Here is a 13731-nt window from a genome sequence, read left to right on the forward strand (position 1 = left end):
TGATTTAGAAAAAAAAAAAAAGAGAGATGATAATTGTCAAAAGAGAAGGGAGAAAAGTTGGACATCTGTGCTCAGCAAATTTGACCTAGATGATGTTCCGATATGGCTGTGATACATCAGGTGGAGCCTATTTCAAAATTTTGGATTTTAGAGCAATTATCCGGTGCAGATAAAGCTGGCGAATTTCGTTAAAATGAGAAAATATCACAAAAGTGGTGTTGGATTCTAATTTAAGAAATCGCCATAAATGGTAAAATAGGATTCATCAAAAAATTATTTTTAAATTTCATTTTTTTTTAGATAGAGGAAGTAAAAGGAGGGTTTTTTTTTCTTTTTTTTTTTTATGAATAGGCTTCGCCGCACCTCAAATGAGCGGCAAAGCCTTTATTGTAGAACAGGATTGCCGCGCAGTTTGAGGTGCGGCGATCCTAATTTTTTAATTTCTAAAAAGGAATCCCGCAAAGCCTAAAAATTCTTCAAAACACATTTTTCACTGAATTCCGCCAAATTATTTTAAATAATATTTTATTTTTATTATAAACACATTTTTTAATTTATTTTTTATATTCTTAATAATTTTTTTATCTAATATACATCATATTATAAAAAATATTACAATAATTATTTTAAATAATATTTTAAATAATACTCTATCCAAACACACTCGCTTTTGCTTGCGACGTAAGGTCAATGGGACTGGTTCGCCACGTGTGCCGCCAATACTTTTAGAGCTGAAACATGTTCCGAAAGGAGCAACTGATGCCACCCTAATGACATTAGAAAGCTCTTCAGCAAAAGCCTTGGAAACTGCATAAAATATTGAAATTTCCACCATTGCCTCTCTTGTCAATGGCCAGCAAGTACAATCATGAAGCTGTGGGTTGTTTTCATTTTGAATGGAACAAAAGTTGAAAAAATTGGCTGCTTCTGCGTGACAAGGCAGACCAGCCAATCGAGTTCTAGTATTCCTAATATCATATGAATAAGTGGATGAGCTCAGTGAAGGTGACAAGTCAAGCAAATATGACCCTTAATTGGTATTTAGCAGTAAGTAACTTAACATGAGAGACGAAGAACGTCCATATAGTACTACTACTATAAGATCTCAAGGCTGAAAAATTGCTTAACTCAGAAGGATGGAAAACTGGAAAGAGTCAAGCCCTATCTCTTGTCATCATGATACGAATAAGGATTAAAAATTTGGGAAAGGATTAAAGGAGCCAGCACTAACCAAAGCCTCTGAGATGGTAGCAATTGGCCTGGAGTTCATTTAATCATCAACGGGCATAGACCATGATTTCTTTTCAAAGAATTTGCCTCAGGTTTCCATATCTTTTTTAGTTTTGGGAGTGTAAGTCTATTATTTACCAACCTCATTCTTCTCCATGCGTATTTGTAATGGCTGTGGCCGTCCGGAAATCATCAAGTTATTATAATTGTTTACTGCAATCACAAGCTGGACCATTTTTTTTGGGGCGAGAGATAAGAGGAAAAAAAAACCAAGAACCAAGAAGAGTTCATTTATCACGTTAAAGAACGAAGAAAACTCGGAAAGTATTTGTTTAGCATGGCAAGGGTGACCAAAAAAAATTTTGATAAAGGATCTTCTATAACACAAGTCTCTATTACATCCGTATTAGTATAGTCTTTGGTTCGTATAAATTTTGCAATATTTGGTGTATCTCTTTATTGGGTTAGTACACGCTGAGACTTGCACCAAAAATGTGCAAGACTTGGCACTAACAAAACACAATTTAATGTAAGTTTTGATGTCATCAAGCTATGTAACAAGTAATTGAGATCCTCGATGTCACTTTTTCAATGATAATTCAATGCCATTTTTAAAATTATGTCAAGTGTTTAGTTAATTTAATTTATTATTAAAATTTAATTTTAACTTAAATTAACTAAATACTTATGTTTTTTTTTTTTGTCGCAACGATAGATGTCTTATAACCTACTCTAGTCTAATCTAGGGGAAGGGGCAAGGGGAATGGTCATCTAAGACCAACCACATATTGTGGCAAATTTTTGTGGAAGGTAAGGGTTGAACTCCTGACCTCCAGCATCACCATTAAGGTGATGACCACTGGACCAAATGGTTAGTGGCAACTAAATACTTATCATCGGATGAAAAAGTGATACCGAATTGCTGATTTGACGTAACAAGAACATGTGTGGTACTAATTCTTCGGTGGTTCCCATGCCATGTGTCATGCCACGTTGGATGTCTGGTTAGTGACGGGTCCCATTTCTTCGGCACCACACTAATAGATTCGCACGGTTGATTTGATCAAAAAAAAAAAAAAATGTAAGGTCTATATCATAATTTATATACCGATTTCAACATCATATATGAAACTTATAAAATTTTGTTTTATAGTTACAAGTTATTAAAAATGAGATAAAACTGAAAAACCATCAAGAATAGTTTTCTTGATGACTATCTAAGCTCTTGCTCCGATCGACATTGTGTGACTAGGGCAAAGGGTAATTAAGATGTTTTACAAAATATCAAATGTTTTTAAATTGGCAGTATGAACCATTTTGAATTCCCTAGTCATGAACTAGTTCAACTTACGCTCTGAGTTCTGAATTATCAAACTTCCCTAAATCTTGAGTTATTAAAAAGAAAACAGAAGAGAAGATAAAAAAAAATGAAAGAAATTTTAATGTTGTTTGGAAGTCGAAAAGACCTTAGTCTAATGATTAAAATTTTTAATTTTCAAGATTTAGAGATCTTGAGTTCTAATTACCTTTTCTGCTTCGTAAATCTCATCCCTTCCCTACTAATTTTTTTTTTTTAAAGATTGTTGTTTAGGAGTTTAGGAAAAAGTAAGATAATTTTAGATATCAAATGTCAATAAAATTTTTTCCAGCGGGCATTTAAAGATAAAATTAATACGTTAAAATTTTTTTTTAAGGTTCGTAAGGCTTTCCTTATGCTAGCAATTTCACCATGTTTAATTGCCCTTATAGTTTGTGCATGGAGGGCCCTGAACTCTTTATGGTTGAGGCCCAAAAAGCTAGAGAAGTGCCTTAGAGCAGAGGGTCTTTCCGGGAATTCATACACACCAGTCTATGGAGATTTTAAAGAAATGGTTTCGATGATTGAAGAAGCTTATTCCCAGCCAATCAATCTTTCTGATGATCTTGTTCCCCGAGTTATACCGATGGTCACCAAAACCATCAAGAAATATGGTATAATCTATTGAATTCTTAGTGCAGAGACTTCTTGATATTGTGAATTTGTGATGTAAGATCATAAACGATAGCATTTTTTTCACGACACTATGTCGTTGGTTTCCTGTTTTTAGAAATTCTGCCGGTGGATATATTTTCTGTGTCGACTTCGTTGGTTTAATTTGCTTAGCATGTCGATTGCAGGTGGCAATTCCTTCATATGGCTTGGCCCATATCCTGCAGTCATCATCCTAGATTCTGAATCTATATGGGAGATCATGGTGAAATATAATCTCTTCCAGATGCCTCACTTTCACCCGCTTGGCAAATATCTGATCCAAGGTCTAGTAGCATCTGAGGGCAAGAAATGGGCAAAACATCGAAAGATAATCAATCCTGCTTTCCATCTAGAGAAGCTCAAGGTTTTACTTAACGTCTCTTTATCAACTGCAAAGTCATCTGTGTTAATTCATTGGAGATGATCTTATATTTTGAATAACTGATCTTATGCTTAAATATTGAATGATCTCCTACAATTTACAATATACTTCCCTTATTTCCTGATGCAATTTTATCCGCAAGAAGAATGTAAATCAAATTTCATCTGTAAAGTAGACATCCAATGCTGACATTGTAAACCAACAACTATTAACCTGAGAAATTATTTCTTTTCGAAATATAGCACTAACTAGGCTTATCATTCATTCCTATGAATAGCTGATGCTACCAGCTTTTCATTTATGTGCCACCGAAATGTTGAGCAAATGGGAGGAAAGTGTTTCACCAGAAGGAACCTGTGAATTGGATGTTTGGCCACACCGGCAGACTTTAACCAGCGATGCAATTTCTCGTACAGCATTTGGTGGTAATTATGAGGAAGGAAGAAAGATCTTTAAGCTTCAAAAAGAACAGGCAGAGCAGGTTATGACTGCTGTAAAATCATTCTATTTTCCAGGATCAAGGTAAAGCTAGATTTCTCAATGCATCTTCACGTTGTATGGACATGAAAAGCACACTACTTGCGGGAGTTTGAGTATCATTCCAGATTGAAAATTTTGACATTCCTGATTTCTAAGTTGATTCAGTCAGTTTCGCTTCTTATCTATTGGTTTTTGCCAACTAAGAGGAACAGAAGGATCAAGGAACTTCATAAAAAAGTTGGAGCTGCAGTAAGAGAAGTTATTGATGAAAGATTAGAAGCAATGAAAGCTGGGGAATCAAGTGATAACGACTTACTGAGCATACTACTGGAGTCTAATCTTAAAGAGATTGAACAAAAGGGGGATAAAGTTTTGGTTTGAGCATCAATGATGTCATTGAAGAGTGCAAACTATTCTATTTTGCCAGGCAGGAGACAACCTCATCATTGCTTGTATGGACATCGGTTTTACTGAGCAGGCATCAGGAATGGCAATCCCAGGCTAGGGAAGAGGTTTTGCAAGTTTTTGGGAGAGATGAGCCAAATTTCAATGGCCTCAATCTCCTCAAAGTTGTGAGTTCCTTCCATATGTTACCATTGGCATGATCTGTTTGAAGTTACCTACCTGTTAGAACTTAGAAGAGTGCGTGTCTTCAAATGAAACTCTTGATTGCAGAAAAGAACATTAACATTCAGCTTATTCTGTTCTGTATACATTTTTCAGTCTTTTACAGTAACACAGCTCTGTTATGCTTTAGACCATCACTACATAGTAAATTTCAGTAATCTTCCTTTCTGCATAGTTTATGATGACATATGGTTTCCCTTATAATCTTTATTGCAGGTGACAATGATCTTGAACGAAGTTTTAAGACTATACACTCCACTGCCTGTAATTGATCGAACAGTTCAGGAGGAAACTAAAGTAGGAAAATATACTTTCCCATCTGGGGTGCGGCTCATGTTGCCAGTACTCTTACTGCATTATGATGTCGAAATATGGGGTGACGATTCAGAAAAGTTCAATCCAGACAGATTTCGTGAAGGAGTATCAAATGCGACAAAAGGCCAAGCTTCATTCTTCCCCTTCGGTTGGGGACCTCGAATATGTATTGGACAAACCTTTGCTATGATTGAAGCAAAATTGGCTATGGCAATGATTCTCCAGCGCTTCTCCTTTGAACTTTCTCCATCCTATACTCATGCTCCTTACACCATAGTTACAATTCAACCTCAGCATGGTGCTCACTTGATTCTACGCAAATTATAGCATGAAGAACTTGTCAACCCATACTATATTGATTTTTATGAGTAACCATATGCAATTGCTCTATCTTTTTTTCCCAATCCATACTTCGTTGTCAATCCTTATGCCAACTGTAACAAAAAGTGATCCATCATTTCTTCTTCTTCTTCTTCAATGGATGTAAGGATCAAGAATATGATTCCAGTGGTGATCCTTCATTGATCTCTATATTTGTCTGTGTATCCGTGTTTCAATAACTGTACATGAGCGAGACATTGTGGGAGTACTCTGAACAGTGATACCTTTACCTGTTACTTGTGGTTAGGTAATTCTGCATCACCATTCTCCAGAATCTATTATCCAGTCATTGACAAATGACAATGTAAACTTCGTCGATGCGAATACTTTTCTGTATTAGTTTTTAAAAGAACTATTTTGTATGTGAAAGACCACTTGCTTCCAAGTAGCAAACCATCTAATACTTCCTGGTCTTAAAAAAGAAAAGGTCCATTTCTCATGACTCACGATTTTCCTTGATGTTGAAGGTTGTTATTAGTCCCTACATCACATTTTTACAAGATGAACCCTATTCTCCATTAAACAAAGGACGTGCAACTTGTACTGAAGAAGGTATATTGTTGACCAATTGTGCCAATGTGTCATGAGATACAGCAGGAAAAATATCAGTCAACAAAGATTTATTAATATTGAGATATAAAACCTGCTCTAGATGGTATGTTTGCAGGCTGATTTCTGTTTCTCATACTCAAAGCCTCAAACTCTGTGATCAACCATGACAGGGTTAACGTGTTGCACCAGATGGACCAATGCTGATAAATCCTTCTTCCTGCTAATGATCCCTGGCACTGGTACAACTGTCTCAGTACTTTCAAATTCCATATACGTCAAAGTCTAAGCTCTGTACCAATTCAGTCATACCCCAACCGTTGCTAGTTCCACTGTGTCTCTTATCAACACATTTGAAAAGACTATTTTTGCCTTCATTAGCCACAGTTTCTCCCTTTTATTGGGTAGAATGATGCCTACGCCTACAATGCTACTTCCAAAGGCTCCATATACTAATTTTAACCCTTTAGATATCAGTTTATACGCATAACCCTAATAAGTATTATGCTGTAAATCAAGGATAAATTACTAGTAACCCCTTATGGTTTCACTCATTACCGTATGTCCCCTAGCATTTATCTCTCCCTTTTCTTTCTTTTTTGGCCAAATTTCCAACTCCCAAACTAAGCCTGAATTCATTCTAAAGGGGTTTATATATTGTGGTGCATAAACTAAACGATAAAGAAATACCAAGGCTATGATTTCTTGAAGCATAGAAAATTAGGATATTATTGTCATACATTCAACCTCCACTGAGTTTCTAAGTTCCACACATAAAATGGTCTGATGCCAAATCTGAATGAAATTGTGAATCATGTCCTCCAAGTTCTAATTAATCAGGAGGAACCCTCACCAGTAAAATACACTACAGCTTGTGCAACATCAAGGGAGCCCCGAACTGGGGTTGAAGTGCTATGCCTTGGTGAGGGGCATGAGAATAAGATGGCGAAAGTTCAAACGAGAAGCGCTGCAGAATCATAGCTAGTGCCAATTTTCCTTCCAAGATAGCAAAGTTTGCGCCAATGCAGATACGAGGTCCCCAGCCAAATGGGAAGTATACAATTTGGCCCTTTGTTGCACTTGAGACTCCATCAGCAAACCTCTCTGGCTTAAATTCCTTGACATCCTCGCCCCATATTTCAGGGTCATGATGCAATAATATCACTGGTAGTGCCAGTCGCTGTCCAGCAGGGATAGTTAGATTTCCTATTTTAGTTTCTTCTGCAACTGTTCGACCTATATTAGAAATTGGTGGGTATAGCCTTAAAACCTCATGTAAGATCATTGTAACCTGTGACAGATCAAAGAGGCTAATTAGACAATTTATAGGCAAATTAGAACTAAGCATAAGTGAATTAGAACGTTTTTTTCATTGTATGATTTATCATGAAATTTGGTACATAATTGACTTACAATCTTTAGCTGATTTAGTCCATCAAAGTTTGGCATGTTAGTCCCGAAATGTTGCAAAACCTCTTCTCTTGCACGTTCTTGCCAGTCAGGATGCATGCTCAGTAAGATCATTGTCCAAACAAGCAGCACAGCAGTGGTCTCCTGCCCAGCAACATAGAACAGCTTGCACTCTTCAATGATTTCTCCTGTAGTCATGCCAGATTCCCCGCCAGTTTCTTGAGAAGTGGCAAGTAATAAACCTAACATGTCAGTATCAATGGCTTCTCCTGCTCTCAGTGCCTTTAGTCTTGCATTGATAATTTCCCTGATTGAACCTTCAACTTCTTTTGCAATTTGTTTCATTCTTCTGTTCCTTTTAGTTGGCAAGAACCTGTGAAAGCGTAATTATGTTAGCAAAGTGCCAAAAAGAAAAGAAGGAAAAAAGAAAAAAAAAAACTCTGTCTTTGTTTGATTTGCTCTTTTGGAAAAGTTTCTTTCTCCCAACATATTATTTTAACACGGTTTCCAATCATTTTTTTAATCACTCATACACTACAAAATCCATGCATAGCAAAATGGTAGATTTTAGTTATAGCAGTTTTATCATATTGGGCAAGTGAACTTGAATTGTACCCATAAATGACTAATTTTACTTTTTATGCGTTTTTGGTTGTAAAATGACTTTACCTCGACCCAGGAATGTATATGGACCTTGTAGCCAAGACCAGATGTCCAGCTTGTTCTCTCTGTAACTCGAATATCTTTCTTCCTTCCTCATATCTGCTGCCAAATGCTGTTCGTGAAATTGCATCGCTAGTCATAGTCTGAATAGTGGGCCAAACATCAACCTCAAATGACCCTTTCACTGAAATCATCTCCTCCCATTTGCTCAACATCTCACTTGCACTTTTGTAGAATGCTGGTACCATAAGCTGCATCCAATAATAACCCATTTGGATTCCTATTTTTCTAGAGTTTTTGTAAAAAAATGTATTGTAACGATTTGATGCATATGAGGCAAAAGGTGATCAGGAAATGCATTCACCAAAAACATAAAAAATTTTTGGAGAAAAATCGCATTCCAAACAAGGCTACGTAGGCATAGGTTTTTTTTCCTTTACAATTATTTTGTATTTTCAGTAAACAAATGTGAGAAAATTAGAAGAGAAACCTTCAACTTCTCCATGTGGAAAGCTTGATTGAGGAGTTTCCTTTGCTTTACCCATTTCTCCCCCTCATAGCCCAGTATCCCTGCGACCAGCAAGCTGGCTTGTGGATGGAATTTAACCTTTTGAAAAATATCCATCTTTTGGGTAACTTTCCTTATGAGTTCAGGATCCATGATCAGTATCATTGGTCTTGGCCCAGACCACAAATAGGTATTCTTACCTACAAATCAATAATACACTGACTTTAAAAAAAAAAAACCTAAAAGTCGAATTAGCGATCAGTAATAATTGTATTGCAACAACTACACACCTCCAATGTGAAATCCAAGCTAGCTAAAGTGTCAATCTTTAGAAATAAACTTAGCTATGTTAAGCAACTGAGCCCAGAAATTTATACTTTTTACTTACTTAAAATCACTTATGGGAAATCAACGAAATGAATTAGCAGTAGATTGGATAACAACTTACCATATTTATTAACAGCTTCTAGGAAATGAGGTGCAATTCTTGGTACAATGCCGTCAGAGAGACTGATAGGCTTTGAGTTGGCTTCTTGGAACAAGGATGATATCTGTTTTAAGTCTCCATAGATCAGTTTGTAAGGGTTCCCCTTAAAACCTTGTTGTTTGAGATGCTTCTGGAGCTTTTTGGGCTGAAACCATGCCCAGTTCAACACTCTCCATGCCAATACTGAGAGAACAACACAACAAGAAGAAACAAGTGCAATCATGAAGCTGTGGGCTTCTTCCATTTTGAGTTTTTGGTTTTCTTTCTTTTCTGGGTTTATTTGTCAACCTCCTTGTCTCCAGATCTATCACGGGTGTTGGGAGAAGATTATTTTAGTCACTGTTGGTTGAATTCAATTGCCAGCTGTTGCATTTTGTCGTGGTGTTGGTCATAGCCTGTCAACGGGCTGGGTTCAAGTCAGAATTTATTATTATTCCTGATTCGGACCTGGCATACGCTTTATCCGACGTGTCTTTTATTCTATATTTCAGATCCGAATTCGATAGGTCTCGGATTCGAGTCGGGTCTACCCGAAAAAAATCTATTAAACCTTACAATTTCTAACAAAAATGAGAAAAAATTATATTTGTAAACTATTTTTTAACTAATACAAAAAAAAATCAAATAAGAAAAGAAATCAAATTGACCTTACTCAAATATATTACCCTAATCAAATTATATTGATAAATATATATATTTTTTAAATTATTAATCCATTTATATCCGAATCCGGGTCGAATACGGGTCGGAATACTATATTTCATATCCGATCCGTTTTTTTTTTTGTTTGGCAAAATGAATCCGGACCGAATCCGGATAATGGAATTAAATCCCTACTCGTAGCCGAAATAATTTGATGGATCCGGTCCGAATCCGGATCTAGATTCAAACCGTTGACAGTCCTAATTGTGGACAAAGTATGTCCCAGAAAAAGAGGAAGAAAATTAAGTCGAAAAATCAGTAGTTGCTTCAGCACGACAAGGCTGACTGACCCAATAGTGATAATGTGACCAATCCTGCAAATCTAACCCTTTATTGGTAAATAGAAGTAACATAAAATGAAAGACAAGGATTGCAATTTTCTCGAGTTTTTGTAGAAAAATGTACTGTAACGATTTGATATATGTAAGGTAAAAATGTGATTGAAAAATATGTTCACGAAAAACGTAACCTTTTTTTGTTGAAAAATTCCTTTCTAAATAAGGTCTTATTTAGATTGTAGTTTTCTAAGAAAAAACTTTTACGCTTTTTAGAAGTATATTTTTAATTTTTTTATTTCATGTATATCAAATCGTTATCATACATTGTTTTATAAAAATTGCAAAAAATAGCAATCTAAACGGGATAATAATTCCTCCTAAGACTGGAAAAATAGCATGCGTGTGTGTGGATGTGTGCGTAAATCAAGGTCACCTATAGAATCCCAAATCCACAGGGTTCCCCTCCCAGCTCAAGTCCTACATGTGAGAGTCAGCCAAGCCAACAATACAAGTGTTGGGCTACTAAAATCATTTAATGGCTTCAAATAAGCCTTAATAATATCTGATAATCCATACTCCAATTCAGATAGAGGAAGCCGATTATTCAAAATGGCTAGTAATTAGCTTGTGAAGATATTAAGTGTGTTCAACTAAACCTTTTCAGAATTAAGAGATAAGAACACCATCTTTATCATAAAAGGATGGATTGACCTTCAGCCTGAAAACTGAAAAGGAGTCATCGGAAAGATCAGTATAAAAGGAAGAGACGGATCAACAAAAAAAAACAATCACGACAAAAGCTTCGCAGCTTGAACAACTCTGTTCCACTTTTTTTTTTCTTTTTTTTGAGCAGAACTGGTGATTTTATTGATAGGAACAGAAATCTTGTAAAAGATTAATGCAGAAATTCCAACTACATTATTAGCTCTCTACGCTATACAATTTTAAAGTAAGTTAAAGCAAGTAAGAGGAAGTCCAGCTCTATGGTTAGATCCCAGTTCGGCTTGGTTCACCAACTTGCTAAATCAAGCCAACTAGTTAAACGTAACTTGAATAGCATTTTATGTTCGATAACATTCAAATTCAATAAAAAAAAACCTCGTTCAAATTCGATTCGACAAATAAACAAACCAAGTTTAAATAAAATTTAAAACTTGTTAAAATAATCAAATAAATTTGAACACTAGAGTATTCGATTTGATTAGAATCATTTAGTGTAATTTTATAAATCTCAAGGGAGATTAGTATAATTTTACAAACCTCAAGCGAGATCAGTGAAATTGTCAGAAACCTCAAGGGAGGCTTCTGAAATTATCCCAAAGTATAATTGCAGAACACTAATATTAACTGCAGCAGTAGTTCATAAGGACTCTATTGATTTTCTTGATTATCCAAGCAAATGACAGGTCTCTATAAACAGTATGTGATTAGATGTAATATCACTCTTCCATATGCGAGAAATATAATGTTATACCAATCTAACGTTAATATTCACCATTAGAAATGGAAGATAATTCTTAGTACCAAGTGAAATCATTTGATATATAGACTAAAGTTGACCTCCAATCAGGCATAGATGGTGAATTATTTCGTCAATGATATATTCCTACAAGGACTAAAAGTATATCATCATGTCTATAAAAGTTATTTAGACGTGATTCTATACTGTTATGTTCAAAGAAAAGAGATACATTAATATTGCATGAGGCTGAAATTAATTTCCAAGCAAAATTAAGCATACAAGGTGCTTTATGTCGTTGATACATAAGTTGCCCTAAGGACTAACAAGTCACATATAGGTATGAACACTATATTTTCTGCAGAATCAAGTGAGCTCCATACTGGGGTTGAAGTGTTACTGCTACTCGGGAAGAATGAGCATAAGATGGTGAAAGTTCAAAGGAAAAGCGTTGCAGAGTCATAGACATCGCCAGTTTTGCTTCCAACATGGCAAAACTTTGTCCAATGCAAATGCGAGGTCCCCAGCCAAATGGCCAGAACGCAAGTCGGCCCTTGGTTGCATGTGATACTCCTTCAGCAAACCTCTCCAGAAGTGACGGAGCCAAGACTTTTTTCTTGGTGGGGCCAAAATTTTTTCGAACAAAATTATTTTAACATGTTATGTTCAAAATAATTTTTATTTATTTAAATATATGACATGTTAAAATATGAAATATTAACTTTAATTTTAAAGATACGTCTATTTCATAAATATAGAGCATAGTTATAACTAAAATTAAGACAAGAAATAACATTTTATTAAATATCTTATAACATCACAAACCACCTTATGAGAAGATGCTCCAATATGTCACTTGTGCAAAAACAAAAATATAACTATGCAATATAAATATAACTATTTTCAATTAAAAAAAAAGATAAAAGTTATGTTAACATACTTGAAATTTCATCCTCTTTTATTAAAAGTAAATTGAGATTTACGTTCTTTCATAGAACTAAATTCATCTACAATTGAATCAATGTTAAATTTTCGAACAACTTCATTTTTTATGTACATTTTTAGGCAATCATTCAAGAAATGATCTGTTATCTTGTTTTGGAGCTTTGTTTTGATTATCTTCATAATTGAAAATGTCCATTCTATAGACTATAGAATGGAGCCAAGATTTTTTCCTTGGGAGGGAGGCCAAATTTTTCTGAACAAAATTATCTTAATATGTTATGTTCAAAATAATTTTCATCTATTTAAATATATGACATGTTAAAATATCAAATATTAACTTTCATTATAAAGGTATGTCTATTTCATAAATATGCAGCATAGTCATAACAAAAATTAGGAAAAAAATAACCTTTTGATTAAATATCTTATAACATCACAAACTACCCAAATTTTACATTATGAGAAGATGCTCCAATATGTCATTTGTGCAAAAACAAAAATATAACTATACAATATAATATAACTATTTTCAATTAATAAAAGATAAAAGTTATGTTAGCATACCTTGAAATTTCAACCTCTTTTCTTAAAAGTGAATTGAGTTTTACATTCTTTCATAAAACTAAATTCATCTATAATTAAATCAGTGCTAAATTTTTGAACAACTTCCTTTTTTTATGTACATTGTTAGACAATCATTCAAGAAATTATCTTTTATCTTGTTTTGAAGTTTTGTTTTGATTATATTCATAATTGAAAATGCACGTTCTATAGTTGCAATTGATATAGGAAGAGTGAGAACAAATATAATCAATCCGTTAACAATAGGATATATCACTCAATTTCTTGTCTTCACTAAGCCTTCAAGTAATTATTTGTATATTTGTATATGGGTCAACAAGAAGATAGATCACTAATTTTAAAATTTTTATCAATTAGGCTAAATTGTATATTTGTATATAGACCAATAAAGTAATTATTTTTGTTTTAGTCCATTGATAATTATGAATTGAGTCTTTTTTTTATAATACATCAAATTGAGTCAATTTACTATGGATCATCAAACTATATGTTTAATTTTTTGAATGTTAAATAATTAGTACAATAAAAAATAAATAACTTTTTTTGAAAAAAAAATTAAATCAAAGGTGGCTAATTCATATACACACACACAGATATATATATATATATATATATATATATATATAAACTCTCATAATATAAACTAAAATCGTAAAAAATTAGGGGGGGTCAACTTTGTCTTATACATATATTTACATATTATGAATTAAAATTTTCAAAAC

The 13731-nt window shown here is 34.2% G+C and overlaps 1 protein-coding gene and 1 pseudogene across 1 annotated transcript; one reads left to right on the top strand and one right to left on the bottom strand.

Annotated features, from left to right (window-relative positions):
• The first annotated feature begins 2942 nt into the window (after positions 1-2942).
• On the top strand, positions 2943-5449 carry LOC113687610 (cytochrome P450 CYP72A219-like; annotated as a pseudogene).
• Positions 5450-6676: 1227 nt separating this feature from the next.
• LOC113743660 (cytochrome P450 CYP72A219-like) lies at positions 6677-9387 on the bottom strand. The gene is made up of 5 exons (XM_027271709.2): positions 9005-9387; positions 8539-8756; positions 8055-8299; positions 7389-7758; positions 6677-7266 (listed from the first exon to the last, which is right to left on the bottom strand). The coding sequence occupies exons 1-5, from the start codon at positions 9285-9287 to the stop codon at positions 6841-6843; spliced, it is 1542 nt and encodes a 513-aa protein (XP_027127510.1). The 5' UTR covers positions 9288-9387; the 3' UTR covers positions 6677-6840.
• Positions 9388-13731: the final 4344 nt, after the last annotated feature.

This window comes from Coffea arabica, chromosome 5e, assembly GCF_036785885.1.
Source record: "Coffea arabica cultivar ET-39 chromosome 5e, Coffea Arabica ET-39 HiFi, whole genome shotgun sequence".
NCBI lineage: Eukaryota > Viridiplantae > Streptophyta > Magnoliopsida > Gentianales > Rubiaceae > Coffea > Coffea arabica.